Here is an 18,951-nt window from a genome sequence, read left to right as displayed (position 1 = left end):
CAAAATGCTAAAAAAAAAAAAAAAACTACAATGCAGAAATGTTACCAAAATAACAATCCACCCACAGGAATAACAAGAAGTTCGACCACATAGAAAAGTATGTTCGCTTCAAGAAAGATGGTGTATGTGACTTTACAATTGAAAATGAAATTATGCATGTGCTTTTATTTAAAAATAATAAAAATACATAAATGATTCACATTGCATCTTTTAAAATTTCTGGAATCACTCTGTAAGTGTGTTACTAGCCTAATATTTGCCTTTGTTAAAAAATGAGGATGAGATTTAATTATTTTGCTGTAGTCAACACTATGCCACAAATGTTGTCAATAGCACTTAACTTAAACCTGGAACATTCATTTAAGAGTGTATGTGTATACTAGCATGAAGGGGGTGTTGTGCCGCTGTGCTTTTTCTAATTGTTCATTAATTAGCGATTTGCTCTCACCAGGGGGTGAACAACATGAGAGCGACTCAGAGGTTTGGTTCTAATGGATTGTGAATGCCACCTACCCATAGTACAATGACCACTACTAAACAATTTATACCGTTATCCTACTATCAAAGGCCTAAACACACACATATACACAGAGTTAGCAAAGAGTAGGAGAGCAGGAGACAGAAAGTGAAGCGGAGAGAAAGAGAGAGGGTGGCAAAGATCAAAGCAAGAGAGCCAATGCAGCACAATGCATGCGAGGGGTGGGTTCAATGATGGGCCCGTTGAAACACACCACTGCCCGAGGACAATGACTGGCCCGCTGGCCATCCTACACACTCTCACACACAATCAAATCTGTATGCTAACTGCTAACAATATTGTACACACATGGAGAAGCAGTGCTTCATTTAAAAGACCCCTTTTTGACAAACATTTATCCTGTTGAAAGTTGGGGCTGGATATTGAAGGGCTAGTTGCATCAAGGCTGCATTTATTCAATTAAAATCACAGTAAATACCTTAATATCAAGCTGAATACGAACTGTAAGACGATTCAAATCTTCCCTGTTTTTCTATATATCATCTAAATGACAGAATCATTTAGCCCCTGCTAGTAAAAAATAAAATAAAAAATTGGCACACAGTATTTTGGCCCATGTTAAGTGTGCAACTGAAAAGCTCACTACACCCCAATGACTTCACTCTCTCTCATCCATCCTCACTTTCACCCCTCCATCTCTATCTCCACTTTGAAAGAATGGAGCAAGTCTTAATTTAATTAAAATATTCCCTCTGCATGCTAAAGCGTAAAGTCTCTTCTTAGTGAAGGAGCTTCATGCAGAGGCCAGTGATAAGATAACAGGGCCTACTAATCAAAACAAGACATCAACTAATCTAATCTAAATCACTAACAATTACCAGTGTGCCAAGCCACGCTCCCTTTTGATCAATGTTTTCTATTAAAAAGTGAAAATTCAATATTCCGGCACACTAATGCACTGAAGCCTCATTAGCACATCGTCCTTGGGATGGAGGCGTTGCAAACGCACACACAGACGCTAATTTGTGGTTAATTTACGGGACGAGGACCATCTCCCCTTCATCAGAGTGCAGAGGACTTTTGCAGGCGAGAGACTATGAGAAAATAAAATATTTTTCTTTAATTTATGGCAGCATCACACTGAGGTGCCTTCTTGTTCCTGTTCTTTGCTTTCTTACGCATTTCATTCAAGGGCATCTCATTTCCTTTTAAAATTCATACAGCAAAACGTCTGAATAAATTCGCCACATGCCAGATATTTCATCATGTCCTGAAAACCCCTCCCCCGTGGTTCTGTATGTTTATGCCACTGCGTTTCACACTATTCTTCCTCTAAAACAGGATGTCAGGAGAACTGAAATGTTATTAGGATATGGCCTGAGCTTTTCGACATTAAGTGTCAGCCATCCTGCAGTACTGAGCTCAGTAGAGCATGTTTATTTAGCGCTTGATGTTCTCTGACTGGTCACTTCCTACATCACTACCTGGAGTCCTTGAGTAACCCTTAAAGACTTGTCCTGTGTGAAATGAGAGACTCTAGCATGCAGGCTCTTGGCTACAGAATAATATTACTCTCCATTACTTCCTGTCTGATGGGACAAAGGAGCATCCTGAGACGAGTTGGGAATAGTGTTAAGAACTTATGTGTGTATACGCACTTATAAATATGTATATGGAAGAGCTTGTCACAATAATTATTATATTTGAAAAAAAAAAACTGTGGGAAAATCCACAATTGAAACATACAAAAATACTGAAAGGTTAACAGGAGGGTTTGAGTTTTAGTCATAACTATAATTACCTGTATATACACTATCATTCAAAAGTTTAAATTAATTATTCTAATCAGCAGAGACACATTAAATTGATCAAAAGTGCAAGTAAAGACTTTTATAATGATCTTTAAATGCTGTTTTTATTATCTTCCTATTCCTATCCATTTATTTCCATTCCTGGTGGAATGACCTACCCAACTCAATTCGAGCAGAGGAGTCCTTAGCCATCTACAAGAAATAGCTAAAAACACATATCCTCTATCTTTATTTGACCTTCTAACTCTAGCACTCTCTATTCTAATTCTATTTTATCTATTTGTTGACTTGACCCTCTAAAACTTGCACTCTCTATTCGTTTTCTAACTGCTTGTTTTCTTTAAAAGAAAAAGGCCTTTAACACTAGCTTTCTCCATTCTTTAAAAAAACCTTGCTAGTGTACGTGTACTGCATGCTAAGCGAGACTTGTTATAGCACTTGCATATTATTGCTCTTTTGTTGGTTTTGATTGCTTCTATTGTCATCATTTGTAAGTCGCTTTGGATAAAAGCGTCTGCTAAATGACTAAATGTAAATATATTTAACATTAATGTATTAACTACTGAGAAATGCATGTATTTATTAATCATTGATAACATTAGTTAATAAAAATGCAGCTGTTCATTAATTCATGTTCGCTCAGGTCAAATAAATAATATTAACAGATACTGTACAACTTTTGATTTTAATAAATTGAACACTAGCTAAGATTGATAAATGCTTTACAAGTATTTGTCATTGTTAGTTCATATTATTTAATGTAATTAACCCTCTGGGGTCTGAGGGTGTTTTGGGCCCTGGAGAAGTTTTGACATGTCCTGACATTTGTGCTTTTTTCAGTTGCTAATAAACCGCGTTGGTTTCATATGGATTACTTTATCACAGAATATTTGCTTTCGATAAGACTTGCTTAGTTTAAAAGTAGACATGTCAAGCTTTCTATAGATATATCTCTCATGTCTCTTTGTTGAGTATTTGCTGAGTTACAGTTCATTTTAATGACGCGTCTCTAAATAAAGATCACGCAGACCACGGAGGCAGACAGCGCGTCGCGTTTGTTTTCTTTATTTTATAAATGCACAAAGTTCTGTTGTTATTATGTGTGCATACAAATAAAAGTAGACCCTTTACAGATTCGATTGATGTATTGCTCTTATCTGTAAGATCAAAACTGAAAGTGTAATTTAAGTTCTTTTCGGTGTTATCAGGAGAAGATGCCTCAAAACGCGTATCCGCGTTAATCGACTTCAGAGGGTTAATGATAACAAATGGAATCTTTTTGTAAAGTATTGCCAAGAAATGTTTTTTGAGCACCAAATAATTTGATTGAAGTAATGGCTGTCGATGTTGACAACTAAGCAAAAGTGTCTATGTGTGTGTGTGAACTCACATCAATAATCTGTGGAGTTTGTGTAGGTGACTGTGCATTAGTGGTGCTTTTGTTTCCAGCCTTCATGGCAGCATCTCTACGGGCCTGTTCCAATAGCAGCCTGGCCCTCTCCTTCAGCTCCTCTTGACGAGACAGGACCTTCTGCAATCCACAGAAACAGGTTTCATTAAATTTTGAGTGTAACAAAGTTTTACTTTGTATAACCACTTTGCATAAGCATGATCTGTTTCACCTTCTCTTCACTGGTGTTAGACACTGGGGCGGGTATGACTTCCTGAAAAAACATGGAAAAAAACATAACATAAGAACAAATCTATGTATGCCCTATCACCCTATATGTTGTGAGAGTCAGATTAGCATCTCTTCCTAACACTATCAAGCTTTGCGCTCTCATTACGGGCTCCAGCAGGCAGCTGATTGGCTGATTGGCATGGCTGTGATTCTGACAGCTGAGAGGAGACGTTTGGTCCTGATCACTGTTAACATCACGGGTGAGAACGGGTGTAAAACAAAAAAAAATTAAGGTGGTGCCAAGTAACTGTCGCCATGGTAACACACCTCTCATGTCACAGCTGATGCCTTGATGACATGTCAAAACAAAATCAGGACAAATCTAAGCCGGGAAGTAATTCAGTGGAAGAAATGACAGTGATACATGGTGAGAGTGTGATAAAAGTTGGTTGTGCTGCAATACCTGCAAGTGTGTGTGAGTGTGTGAGTGTGTGTGTGTGTGTGTGTGTATGCTGTATAGATGAGGAGAGGCTCTCATGCGGAACACGCTATAACCCGTGTCAGTATTAAAGCTGCAGGCGGGACGGCCCAAACATAATGACATGCCACTCCGAGTGACACGCGGCTGCTGTCTGTGCCGATCAGGCGTCTCACAAAATGGCAAAAATATCAAACATGTAAAAAGCTTCAAACTGTTTTATGTGCTTTGATTTTATATGGCAGCTTTTCCCCTTTAAGCTGTAACTGCTGTTCTGTTGGGAGTGTTCAGGGGATTATTCATTTAACATGCATGTATATCTACTTGAGTTTGTTAACTCAAATTGTGTTTCTGTGTATTTATGTTTGCTTGCTTGTTTTGGACCATTAGTCCTGTGCGGTTTGGTCATTTTGAATGCTCAACAGGATTCTCATACTTTTTGACCAATAAATTTCCATAATGTTTCCATGACTTTTCCAGTTGTTTGTGACCTTTAAATAATTTTTACATGACACACACAAAGTGTCATTTTTAATCAATTAAACACTTTGGTATGGAGTATAAATATGGTAGAAATTATTTCCATGACTTTCCTAGGAAATTTTGAAATTCCTTGATATTTCCAGATTATCCAGAATCTTGGGAAGGAGGGTTGTGTGTGACATTAAAAACTGATGATTCCAACTCAACTCTTGAATTTTAATTGAAATTAAATTAATGGGATTTTTAATCCGGGAAAAAAAAAAATGTTGAAAAAAGGCTCAGAAGTTTTAAGGTTTACTGACCTTAGGGAGAAATAAAGATTTCATAGAATGACATAAAGAATAATATATAGAATCGCAGATTGATAGAAAGAATGACAGAACAGTAGAATGATAAAATAGATATAATGATAGAATGACAGAACGATAAATACAATGATATAATGACAGAACAACAAAACAACAGTACGACGGACGGACAGATAGATAGAACATTAGATAGAATGAGAGTCAGACAGATATAACAATATACAAAAAGATAAAATGAACAAACAACAGACAGAAGGTTTATAGACCTTGGGAAGAGTAAGACAGACAGAAGCACAAAAAGAATGACAAAGAAAGTGACAGACAGACAGACAGACAAATAGACAGATAGATAGATAGTTTTGTGTGTGTGTTGACATTTACCTGTGTGAGTTTAGCAGGTGTGTGTGTGTGGTTGGTCTGGGCACTGCTGTCAGATTCAGAGTGGCGCAAACTCGCTCTCTTCTTCTTGATAAGATCAGTGTCTCTGTTATACGTGAAGCCCAGTTTGTGTGTGTTCGTTAGAGAAGACCTGGTCTGCCACGTGGGTGACCCAGATTCAATTTGTCTTTCACCAGGCCGTGGGGTCTCGTGCTGCTCCCTGGAGTCTCTGGTGTCAGCAGCGGTCAACCCACCTGATTGCCCTCTCTCCTTTTCTCTCTCCAGCCTGTGAGACAGATCACCCATGTCCAGTGTATCGGCTTTGAGGAGTTTTTTCTGTTCTGCAGCGGGAGGTTGGCTGGTGGAGGTCTCCAGGTTGGTTCTGGTGCTTTGGGCGGATCGTGGGTGAGGTTCAGTGATCGTTGTAGCTACTGGAGAGTCACGGTCTGCTGTAGTCGCCCGTAAAGATGGAGCTACATCTTTTAGAACTTTCCCTGGGGAGGTGGATAGAGAACCACATCCCCCAACTGTCATGACTGACTTAACTTCCTGCTCTTCTTTAACACCATGCCCACCATTGGTTGCTGCGGCACCCTGATTGTTGGGCTCTTGGTGAACGTCATTAAGTTCTGCGTAGAACTTGTCTTGGTCGATAGAACTGTTTGTATCCGTTTCAAAGTCTCCAACTTTGTATGTGCTACGACTGCTGTTGGCTTCGATCTGCACAACATTGAGTTCCTCTCCGCTGAAATGTGCCCGGATCTGATACAGGTACGTCATCACTGTCAGCTTATCCGGGATCGCCAGTAGAACCATGTCAGACGGTTCCAGAAGCCGAGAGATTCCCAGACTGGCGAAGCCATCATATGCCTGCATACACAAAAAACAGATGATGTTTAAAATAAAGCATAGAAAATAAAGGGCGGTATAAAATAAAACAGTACATAAAACAAGAACTGGTGTACAAAAAAGAAGGACTGATTGAAGGAAAAAAATTTACTGATTTCATTTCAGTTGTGTCAATCCTTCGCAGAACCATTAACACTGTTGCTGAAGGGTAAATAGCTGAATATAGGGTGCAAAATGTACTTTATTTTTCTAAACTAAACTAAACTATACTATAATTAATCTGTCAACCAAATGCATCAAAATTCATCAAAACTAAAATAAGTCTGGGTCAGACAATAATTCTTCAAAATAAATAAATAATAAATGATAAATAAATGAATAAACAATAGAATATGTGATAGAACATGACAGAATGATTGACAGACAGAAAACAGATGAGATAAATAGAGATCTTCAAAATAAAAATTTTAAAATGTAATTAAATTCTATCAAATTAAAAGTAAATAAATAAAAAATCTGGGTTAGTCTATAGGGCTTTATAAAATGTTTTAATTAAAATAAATTAATATTTTTAATTTCAAAACTTTTTCAAAAAAAAAAAAAAAGACCTTTATAGATTTATCAAAACCAATTTATACTCGTATTTGGAGTATAGTGTGTGTTAATTAAGGCGGAAAGGGTGGGTTTTGTAGGGTGTCAGAGGAAAGGTAAAGGTGAAATAAATATGAGGTGGGATGGGTAGTGTATTCGTTGAAAGCTAAAGAGGAAATGGTAGCATGAAGGTGAAAGGGACAGACAGGGTGGAGGGTGAAGGCTGAAAATGAATGGTAGGGTGTAGGGTGAAAAGGTAAACTAAAGGGTGGGATGGAAGGCCAAGCTATAGGATGAAGGGAAAAGGGGAATGCCAGGGTAAAGGGTAAAAGGGAAGAAGAGGGTGTGTAGGGTGATGGGAGGGAGAGGCAGTTAGGGTGTAGGGTGCATGCAGGAATTAGATTTTGGATAAGACAAGCTGGGATCAGTAGGATGCGGCAGGCGGTGACAGCTAATGTCAAGGATGGTTCTCCATGATAAGAGAGCACGATACCAAGAAACACTAAACTAATCCTGCCTCAGTCTTATCGCATACATCTCCCACTCGCCCTCCTTCCATCTCTCACACTTTCTCTCTCTCTTTCTCCCCCTTTCCGTCACTCTCTCTCTCTCTCTCTCGGCAGTGAGTATAATTGCACTGATTTGTCCGGTTGAGGAGAACAGGCGGGTGTAGGGTGAAAAGGTAAACTAAAGGGTGGGATGGAAGGCCAAGCTATAGGATGAAGGGAAAAGGGGAATGCCAGGGTAAAGGGTAAAAGGGAAGAAGAGGGTGTGTAGGGTGATGGGAGGGAGAGGCAGTTAGGGTGTAGGGTGCATGCAGGAATTAGATTTTGGATAAGACAAGCTGGGATCAGTAGGATGCGGCAGGCGGTGACAGCTAATGTCAAGGATGGTTCTCCATGATAAGAGAGCACGATACCAAGAAACACTAAACTAATCCTGCCTCAGTCTTATCGCATACATCTCCCACTCGCCCTCCTTCCATCTCTCACACTTTCTCTCTCTCTTTCTCCCCCTTTCCGTCACTCTCTCTCTCTCTCGGTAGTGAGTATAATTGCACTGATTTGTCCGGTTGAGGAGAACAGGCAGATAATCAAACAGCCAAACTCAATCCCTGATCAGGAGATAGAGGCAGAGAGACAGAAACGGAAGGAAGAAGTGAAAGTAAACTGGCTGGCATTATCGCTGTAATCCACCGAACGAATGAAAGAAAAGTTACTTTCTCTTTCTTTAAAGAATTTGAGAACACAACAGTATAAAGAAAAGCCTACAAATTAGCCTTCTGTCTCGCCCCCGATTCGATTTATCAGAGCCGCTATCAGAGCCAAGCTGATGGCCGAGAGAATTTCACCCTATTGACGAGTGTTGACTATTGTCTCAACCTCTGTCGCTTACCCATCTACTGACTTTATCAGGTTTGTCCCCTTTATTGGTGTGAGTGAGTGAGAGAAAGCAAGAGAAAGGGAGGGGAGGGATAATCAAAGGTAAGCCGATTCTCAATTTACAATTAATCACATCTTTCTTTCTCTCGTGCCTTCTCTTTTTCATGTTTGCTGGAGGCTAACAATAGCAATGGTGATGTAGACCTTTGCAGAGCGAGGGAAATGTAAGGTACAGACAGCTGAATAGAAAAAAAGAGGAACGAATACGAGTGGGAAAACAAAAAAGTTTGCATGTATGTGTTGTTTGGGTATTAACTCTAAAGAAAAAGTGTGTAATTGGTGGAATGAAAGAAACTAAAGTGTCTGATGGAGATTCTTAAACTACATTCACACTGCAGCCGAATGTGGCACAGATCTAAATACTTTTTCACATGTGAAAAAAAAAACAGTTTTTGACAGGACAGTATTTTTTACTTTTTTTGGTAAAAAAAAAAACAAAAAAAAAAACTTTTTAGACGCTTAGCAAGGCGACGTTTTTTGGATTGTAAATCCAGTAAAAAAACAAACAAAGAAAAACTATGAATTATTATTACAATTTAAAATAATGTGCTTTCAATTTTAATTTTTAAAAAAAACGTAATTTATTCCTTTTTTACATTTATTTTTGGCGTTTTTGCCTTTATTAGGACAGGACAGTCACTTAAGACAGGAAGCAAAGTGGGAGGGGGGAGGGTGGGGTGGGGGTGAGCAGGATTGAGAAAGGTCCATGAGCCGGGACTCGAACTCGGGACACCCGAAAGGGATATTTTGACGAATGTCAAAAAGAAGTAGTTAAAAAGAATAGCATTTATTTGAAACAGAGACATTATAAACATCCTTACTGCCAACTTTGATCAATTTAATACATCTTCACTGAATAAAAGCATTAATTTATTTAAAAAGGAAAAAGGAAAAAACGTACCTAACCCAAACTTTTGATTTGTTGTGTATAAAACATATAATAATAATAAAGTATAAGGAAAAAATATGATGAATAAAAATGATAAAAATGTAAGTTATTACATTATAATTATTATTTTCTATTAAATTACATATATTATAAAGAGTGTATGTATCAATGTCTAATACATAGAGCATCAAGCTGCCTGGGAGAGGGGAAAAGGGTAAACAAGAAAGGTGTCTCTCAGTCTTATTGCTCTAGTCTTCAAAACAGCAAATCATACTTGAATAAAATAAATACACCATGTAAACAGCAGTTTGTGTGACCAAACAAGGCACTCAGATGATACAAGCCCAAAAACATGCTTCTGATGTACTACAAAAGCCATTTATTCAACTAACAGAAGTGTTCTGTTTGCTCTCTATATGTATAAATGATGCAGCAGCACTAATAACCCGTGTGAACTGTGCAATTGTGTTTAAGACTTTCCCTCCCTGCTCCGGTCGGTCAGCCCCTCCCCCGTGCTAAACGGACAATGAAAAGCATTTTGTTTTGTGAATGACATCGCTGAATGATTGGCAGGTATCCATCGCTGTCAGTCACAAACACAGCCAGAGGGGCTTTTCCCCCCTGTCCGCACATTTATCGAGGAACACAGGAACACATACACGCACGCGCACATGTGCGCGCACAGATCAGATATCATGGGAAATTACTGCTAGTCTCTCTCTAGACACACACAGAGAAAATAATTCCTTTCACTGCCTGTATGACCAAACCGTCCTCTCCTCTCCCCTCTGCTATTGATTGCTCTTATCTGTCATATTTCAATGGAGATTATTGCAATCACGACTGGGCCAGAGAGGGTCGCGCTGATTCTATCACATGGAAATGAATGCAGTTTATATAAATGTGTGTGTTTGGGGCTGTATAGAGAGTGCTCTTAACCTCGTCAGCTTGGGATAGTCATTTATCGTTGAAAGAGAGCGAGAGGACATACTCTTCGCCGTGTCGAAGAGAGAAAAACTGCGTATATGATAGTCCCAGAACGAGAGAGAGCAGGAAATGAACTCAGGAATCGACTGCAGGTATTGAGTGTAGGGATAAAGTGATGACAGATGAAAGGAATGGAGGGAAAGGAGAGAGAGAGGAGCACATTAAATACACCTAATAAAGTCTAAATGGAGTTAATCTGAGGGCTAAAATAAGAGTTAATCTGCAGCACTTCCAGATTACAGTGATCGTTCAATGGAGTGGAATTACAGAGGAATTAATTTTTATACATCCACAAAACTAAATACATTCCAAACAAATCCAGGAAGCAACTCTTCAGCAAATATACATTTGCTTAGTATCGTGCACTGCTGTGCATTGTGTGTGCGTGTTTTGAGAGAGAGAGGAAGAGAGATGCTTGGAGTAATCCTTGTTGGCACAGCCACCTGGCGGTTTATTTAAACAGGTATTTGAGAGCTGACAGCAATATCCACACCTTCCTCGCTCTCTCTCAAAGCTCATTCGTTGTGCATATCCCACTGAAAATTCCTGAATGGATGGAACAAAGTATAATGTAAAACAATAATGAGAGAAAGAGGGAAGAAAGAGACTAAAAGAAAGTGAAAGAAAAAAAGAAGAATGGGAGGTGTGCAAAGCAACAGATTATATATTAATTATTATATATTTAAAGGTTCCATCCCGCTTGTGAAGAACTAAATTTTATATATGTGAATATTATATTAATATATATGAATTTTAATATATATTTTAAAATGTAATTTATTCCTGTGATGGCAAAGCTAAATTTTTAGCCGCTATTAACTCCAGTTTTCAGCGTCACATGATCCTTCAGAAATCATTCTAATATGCCGATTGGGTGCAGATCAACTGTGTCCATTAAAAACTATTGCTAAAAAAAAGAAAAAAGGAATAATAATAACAATAACAATATTTCAAAAGTCTATACGGGCTTGGGTCGGGGTGTAGTGATGATTATAATCTATAACTCCTTAACTAAAAACAAACAGCAGAACTTAAAGGAATAGTTGACCCAAAAATTTAAATTCTGTCATTAATTACTCACCCTCATGTGGTTCCAAACCAGTAAGACCTTTGTTCATCTTCGGAGCACAAATTAAGATATTTTTGATGCATTCCGACAGCTCTCTGACCGCAAGGAAAACAAAAATAACTACTTTATTCAACAATTCATCTCCTCCGCATCACCCTATAGTGCCAGTTTGGAGAGTATCACATACGTTAAAGGGGTCATATGATGCGATTACAATTTTTCCTTTCTCTTTGAAGTGTTACAAGCTCTTGGTACATAAACAAGATCTGCAAAGTTGCAAAGACTAAAGTCTCAAATCCAAAGAGATATTCTTTATAAAAGTTAAGAGTCAACCACGCCCCCCTAAAACGGCTTGTTCTAACACGCCCCCACATGTCTACGTCACGATGTGGGAAGATTTGCATAACACCACCCAAATGTTCACGCAAAGAAAGAAGCCATAACTTTTATTCTCGCTGCAGTATTGTTGCTACCGCCATGTCGTGGAGACGCTGTGTTTCGTTGTGAAAGCGAAACTACTTTGTTTGGCCTTCCAAAAGAAGACGATGTCTGCTTCGTCATGCCTAGAGCTGATTCGTGCTGGTCGCTGAGGAAATACATCAACTTCGCGGTGTGGATCGCCGGATCGGCTTTCACTGTGGATGAAGCGGAGTCCAGCCCGGGGTCGTCACATGTGGTTGCCGCAAGCCCGCCGGCCGCTGCTCACTCAAGCCCGGCACGATGCAACGCGTAAAAAGACAGTACAAGTCATTATAATCCGTAATTATGTCCCCACTGGATGCAACAAATGCCTCGTTTATAATGGGTTTTAATGTTTTTGTCTCGTCACTCCGGCTGGACAGGGAATCACAGAATGGTAAGGGGCGTAAAATTTCCGTCACATGCTTGAGATATTCGGCCAATCACTACGCACTGGATAGCTGGCCAATCAGAGCACACCTCGCTTTTGAGACCGATGAGCTTTGTAAAAATCTGAAGTTTCAGAAAGGCGGGGCATAGAGGAGAAACAATAATGTACAGCATGTGGAAAATAATGTGTTTTTTGAACCTTAAACTGCATAAACATTTTATTACACCAAATACACAAAATAATGTTCTTTTTAGCAACATCATATGACCCCTTTAACAACGTATGCTGTTCTGTGTCAGCATTTTTTCTTTGCGCACAAAAAGTATTCTCGTAGCTTCGTAAAATTACGGTTGAACCACTGATGTCACGTGGATTATTTTAATGATCACCTTGCTATGTTTATGAGCCTTGATCGTGTAAGGATCCTTGCTGTCTATGGGAGGGTCAGAGAGCTCTGAATGCATCAAAAATATCTTACAATTTGTGTTTCGAAGATGAACGAAGGTCTTACAGGTTTGGAACGACATGAGGGTGAGCAATTAACGACAATTTTCATTTTAGGGTGAACTATCCCTTTAATAGGTCTTCACAAGGATGTTTACAAATTTGTGTGTGTTTTTTGTTTGGACCTCCTTAGTCCTGCATTTTCTTCTAAGTGTGTGATTAACATCCCTTGATTTCTCTTTTTTCTTTTTTTTTTTTTCTTTTTTTTTTTTTTAAGATGTCCCTTTTTGTTTTAAGATGGCGCCGCGTATGGCTGCCGTGGTGTGGAACGCTCCCATTCTATTACTGTTTTTGTTGGTTTGTTCTGTGTTTAGTCATTCTCTTACTATCAGTTTTACCAGAGACGAACTACTGGACATAAGGCAACACACACCAGACAATTTTTTCTGTTTTTTGATTATTCAGACGCTTTGTTGGATGTTTTGGTCAGAGGGGCAGCGGTCCTAGTCAAACGCGCGTTTAGAGGGAAAAGAGGGAAATGCGCCGGCGTGCTGGTTAAGCTCCGCGAATGCGGCTTCCGAACTGTGCTCCCTAGTATATATCTCGTGAATCTTCATTCCCTTCCTAACAAAACGGATGAACTTCTTCTCCTCACCTGCACAAACAAGGACATTTCAAAATCTGCTGCATTGTGCTTCACTGAAACCTGGCTGAGTGAAGCCATTCTGGACAACGTGCGTCATCTACCGGTCTACCAGCTGTTCAGAGCAGATCGCATTGCGGAGTTAACGGGGAAAATGAGAGGTGGTGGACTATGTTTTTACATAAATGAAGGTTGGTGCTCAGATGTAACAACTCTGAAGAAGATGTGCTCTCCTAATTTAGAGGCACTCTTCATAAACTGTAAACCGTTCTATTCTCCCCGGGAGTTTTTCTCTTTCATTCTCGTGAATGTGTACGTGCCTCCAGATGCGTGCGTGAGTGCCGCAATGCAACAGCTGGCCGAACAAATAACTAAAATGACTAAAACGGTAACAAAGCAAATCTCTCCTGGACATAAGGCAACACACACCAGACAATTTTTTCCGTTTTTTGATTATTCAGACGCTTTGTTGGATGTTTTGGTCAGAGGGGCAGCGGTCCTAGTCAAACGCGCGTTTAGAGGGAAAAGAGGGAAATGCGCCGGCGTGCTGGTTAAGCTCCGCGAATGCGGCTTCCGAACTGTGCTCCCTAGTATATATCTCGTGAATCTTCATTCCCTTCCTAACAAAACGGATGAACTTCTTCTCCTCACCTGCACAAACAAGGACATTTCAAAATCTGCTGCATTGTGCTTCACTGAAACCTGGCTGAGTGAAGCCATTCTGGACAACGTGCGTCATCTACCGGTCTACCAGCTGTTCAGAGCAGATCGCATTGCGGAGTTAACGGGGAAAATGAGAGGTGGTGGACTATGTTTTTACATAAATGAAGGTTGGTGCTCAGATGTAACAACTCTGAAGAAGATGTGCTCTCCTAATTTAGAGGCACTCTTCATAAACTGTAAACCGTTCTATTCTCCCCGGGAGTTTTTCTCTTTCATTCTCGTGAATGTGTACGTGCCTCCAGATGCGTGCGTGAGTGCCGCAATGCAACAGCTGGCCGAACAAATAACTAAAATGACTAAAACGGTAACAAAGCAAATCTCTCCTGTGAACTACCAAAATACAGAGAGCGCGTTACATGTCCCACCAGAGACAGTAATATATTGGATCACTGTTACACAACAATTAAGGATGCATATCACTCTGTTCCACGGGCAGCTTTGGGACTCTCTGATCACTGTTTGGTTCATCTTACACCGACCTACAGGCAGAAACTGAAATCAGCTAAACCTGTATTAAGGACTGTTAAAAGATGGACTAATGAAGCAGAGCGGGATTTACATGCCCGTTTCGACCTCACTGATTGCAGTGTTTTTGAAGCTGCTGACACCGATCTGGATGTGCTCACGGAGACTGTAACTTCATATATCAGTTTCTGTGAGGATATGTGCATCCCCACCAGGACATTCTTATCATTCAATAATGATAAACCGTGGTTTACAGGGAAACTCAAAAAGCTTTGTCACGCCAAAGAGGATGCTTACAGAAGTGGGGATAAAATCTTGTATAACCAGGCCAGGAACAGACTAACAAAGGAGATCAGTAGCTAAAAAGAACTACTCTGAAAAGTTGAGAAAAAAGTTTTCAGCCAACAACCGGTGTCAGTATGGACCGGTCTGAAAAACATCACCTTGTACAAGACACCACCCCCACAGTCTGTGGAGAATCAACAACTGGCTGACGATCGGAATGTGTTTTACTGTTGATTTGAAAAGGCCAGACTGACACCCAGCACCCGCTCTGATCTGCACTTCACACATTCACCTACCCCCTCGCAACCCCCCTCCCTTCCTCCCCCACCATTCAACCTGTGCTTAAGGTCTGTGAAGAGGATGTGAACCAGGTCTTCAGGAAGCAGAAATCTAAGAAAGCTTCAGGCCCAGATGGTGTTTCCCCTGCCAAAAAGGAATAATAATAACAATAACAATATTTCAAAAGTCTATACGGGCTTGGGTCGGGGTGTAGTGATGATTATAATCTATAACTCCTTAACTAAAAACAAACAGCAGAACTTAAAGGAATAGTTGACCCAAAAATTTAAATTCTGTCATTAATTACTCACCCTCATGTGGTTCCAAACCAGTAAGACCTTTGTTCATCTTCGGAGCACAAATTAAGATATTTTTGATGCATTCCGACAGCTCTCTGACCGCAAGGAAAACAAAAATAACTACTTTATTCAACAATTCATCTCCTCCGCATCACCCTATAGTGCCAGTTTGGAGAGTATCACATACGTTAAAGGGGTCATATGATGCGATTACAATTTTTCCTTTCTCTTTGAAGTGTTACAAGCTCTTGGTACATAAACAAGATCTGCAAAGTTGCAAAGACTAAAGTCTCAAATCCAAAGAGATATTCTTTATAAAAGTTAAGAGTCAACCACGCCCCCCTAAAACGGCTTGTTCTAACACGCCCCCACATGTCTACGTCACGATGTGGGAAGATTTGCATAACACCACCCAAATGTTCACGCAAAGAAAGAAGCCATAACTTTTATTCTCGCTGCAGTATTGTTGCTACCGCCATGTCGTGGAGACGCTGTGTTTCGTTGTGAAAGCGAAACTACTTTGTTTGGCCTTCCAAAAGAAGACGATGTCTGCTTCGTCATGCCTAGAGCTGATTCGTGCTGGTCGCTGAGGAAATACATCAACTTCGCGGTGTGGATCGCCGGATCGGCTTTCACTGTGGATGAAGCGGAGTCCAGCCCGGGGTCGTCACATGTGGTTGCCGCAAGCCCGCCGGCCGCTGCTCACTCAAGCCCGGCACGATGCAACGCGTAAAAAGACAGTACAAGTCATTATAATCCGTAATTATGTCCCCACTGGATGCAACAAATGCCTCGTTTATAATGGGTTTTAATGTTTTTGTCTCGTCACTCCGGCTGGACAGGGAATCACAGAATGGTAAGGGGCGTAAAATTTCCGTCACATGCTTGAGATATTCGGCCAATCACTACGCACTGGATAGCTGGCCAATCAGAGCACACCTCGCTTTTGAGACCGATGAGCTTTGTAAAAATCTGAAGTTTCAGAAAGGCGGGGCATAGAGGAGAAACAATAATGTACAGCATGTGGAAAATAATGTGTTTTTTGAACCTTAAACTGCATAAACATTTTATTACACCAAATACACAAAATAATGTTCTTTTTAGCAACATCATATGACCCCTTTAACAACGTATGCTGTTCTGTGTCAGCATTTTTTCTTTGCGCACAAAAAGTATTCTCGTAGCTTCGTAAAATTACGGTTGAACCACTGATGTCACGTGGATTATTTTAATGATCACCTTGCTATGTTTATGAGCCTTGATCGTGTAAGGATCCTTGCTGTCTATGGGAGGGTCAGAGAGCTCTGAATGCATCAAAAATATCTTACAATTTGTGTTTCGAAGATGAACGAAGGTCTTACAGGTTTGGAACGACATGAGGGTGAGCAATTAACGACAATTTTCATTTTAGGGTGAACTATCCCTTTAATAGGTCTTCACAAGGATGTTTACAAATTTGTGTGTGTTTTTTGTTTGGACCTCCTTAGTCCTGCATTTTCTTCTAAGTGTGTGATTAACATCCCTTGATTTCTCTTTTTTCTTTTTTTTTTTTTCTTTTTTTTTTTTTTAAGATGTCCCTTTTTGTTTTAAGATGGCGCCGCGTATGGCTGCCGTGGTGTGGAACGCTCCCATTCTATTACTGTTTTTGTTGGTTTGTTCTGTGTTTAGTCATTCTCTTACTATCAGTTTTACCAGAGACGAACTACTGGACATAAGGCAACACACACCAGACAATTTTTTCCGTTTTTTGATTATTCAGACGCTTTGTTGGATGTTTTGGTCAGAGGGGCAGCGGTCCTAGTCAAACGCGCGTTTAGAGGGAAAAGAGGGAAATGCGCCGGCGTGCTGGTTAAGCTCCGCGAATGCGGCTTCCGAACTGTGCTCCCTAGTATATATCTCGTGAATCTTCATTCCCTTCCTAACAAAACGGATGAACTTCTTCTCCTCACCTGCACAAACAAGGACATTTCAAAATCTGCTGCATTGTGCTTCACTGAAACCTGGCTGAGTGAAGCCATTCTGGACAACGTGCGTCATCTACCGGTCTACCAGCTGTTCAGAGCAGATCGCATTGCGGAGTTAACGGGGAAAATGAGAGGTGGTGGACTATGTTTTTACATAAATGAAGGTTGGTGCTCAGATGTAACAACTCTGAAGAAGATGTGCTCTCCTAATTTAGAGGCACTCTTCATAAACTGTAAACCGTTCTATTCTCCCCGGGAGTTTTTCTCTTTCATTCTCGTGAATGTGTACGTGCCTCCAGATGCGTGCGTGAGTGCCGCAATGCAACAGCTGGCCGAACAAATAACTAAAATGACTAAAACGGTAACAAAGCAAATCTCTCCTGTGAACTACCAAAATACAGAGAGCGCGTTACATGTCCCACCAGAGACAGTAATATATTGGATCACTGTTACACAACAATTAAGGATGCATATCACTCTGTTCCACGGGCAGCTTTGGGACTCTCTGATCACTGTTTGGTTCATCTTACACCGACCTACAGGCAGAAACTGAAATCAGCTAAACCTGTATTAAGGACTGTTAAAAGATGGACTAATGAAGCAGAGCGGGATTTACATGCCCGTTTCGACCTCACTGATTGCAGTGTTTTTGAAGCTGCTGACACCGATCTGGATGTGCTCACGGAGACTGTAACTTCATATATCAGTTTCTGTGAGGATATGTGCATCCCCACCAGGACATTCTTATCATTCAATAATGATAAACCGTGGTTTACAGGGAAACTCAAAAAGCTTTGTCACGCCAAAGAGGATGCTTACAGAAGTGGGGATAAAATCTTGTATAACCAGGCCAGGAACAGACTAACAAAGGAGATCAGTAGCTAAAAAGAACTACTCTGAAAAGTTGAGAAAAAAGTTTTCAGCCAACAACCGGTGTCAGTATGGACCGGTCTGAAAAACATCACCTTGTACAAGACACCACCCCCACAGTCTGTGGAGAATCAACAACTGGCTGACGATCGGAATGTGTTTTACTGTTGATTTGAAAAGGCCAGACTGACACCCAGCACCCGCTCTGATCTGCACTTCACACATTCACCTATCCCCCCTGCAACCCCCCTCCCTCTCTCCCCCACCATTCAACCTGCGCTTAAGGTCTGTGTAGAGGATGTGAACAGGGTCTTCAGGAAGCAGAAATCTAAGAAAGCTTCAGGCCCAGACGGTGTTTCACCTGCCGGTCTTAAAATCTGTGCTGACCAACTGGCCCCCGTCTTCACACAGATCTTCAACAGATCTCTGGAGCTGTGTGAAGTTCCCTGCTGCTTCAAATGCTCCACCATCATTCTGGTCCCCAAAAAAACCCAAATCACTGGACTTAATGACTCCAGACCTGGCGCTCTCAAGTCTGTGGTCATGAAGTCATTTGAGCGACTGGTCCTGGCCTACCTGAAGGACATCACTGGACCCTTGCTGGATCCTCTCCAGTTTGCCAACAGAACAAACAGGTCTGTGGATGATGCAGTCAACATGGGACTGCATTACATCCTGCAACACCTCGACAGACCTGGGAATTACGCAAGGATCCTATTTGTGGACTTCAGTTCAGCCTTCAATA

The 18,951-nt window shown here is 40.6% G+C and overlaps 1 protein-coding gene across 1 annotated transcript in view; it reads right to left on the bottom strand.

The window, feature by feature from the left end:
• Positions 1-18,951, bottom strand: part of LOC107583560 (EH domain-binding protein 1-like) — a 124,001-nt gene that overhangs the window by 58,902 nt on the left and 46,148 nt on the right. The window contains exons 8-10 of the mRNA XM_016269829.1: positions 5,561-6,427; positions 3,912-3,953; positions 3,680-3,820 (exon numbers count right to left, since the gene is read on the bottom strand). Coding sequence (XP_016125315.1) covers positions 3,680-3,820; positions 3,912-3,953; positions 5,561-6,427 — 1,050 coding nt within the window. The remainder of the gene's footprint in view (positions 1-3,679; positions 3,821-3,911; positions 3,954-5,560; positions 6,428-18,951) is intronic.

The sequence above is a fragment of the Sinocyclocheilus grahami genome, unplaced genomic scaffold (assembly GCF_001515645.1).
Source record: "Sinocyclocheilus grahami isolate Dianchi unplaced genomic scaffold, SAMN03320097.WGS_v1.1 scaffold54.1, whole genome shotgun sequence".
Lineage (NCBI taxonomy): Eukaryota > Metazoa > Chordata > Actinopteri > Cypriniformes > Cyprinidae > Sinocyclocheilus > Sinocyclocheilus grahami.
Note: the sequence above shows the minus strand (reverse complement) of the source record. Positions and strands in the feature narration are given on the sequence as shown.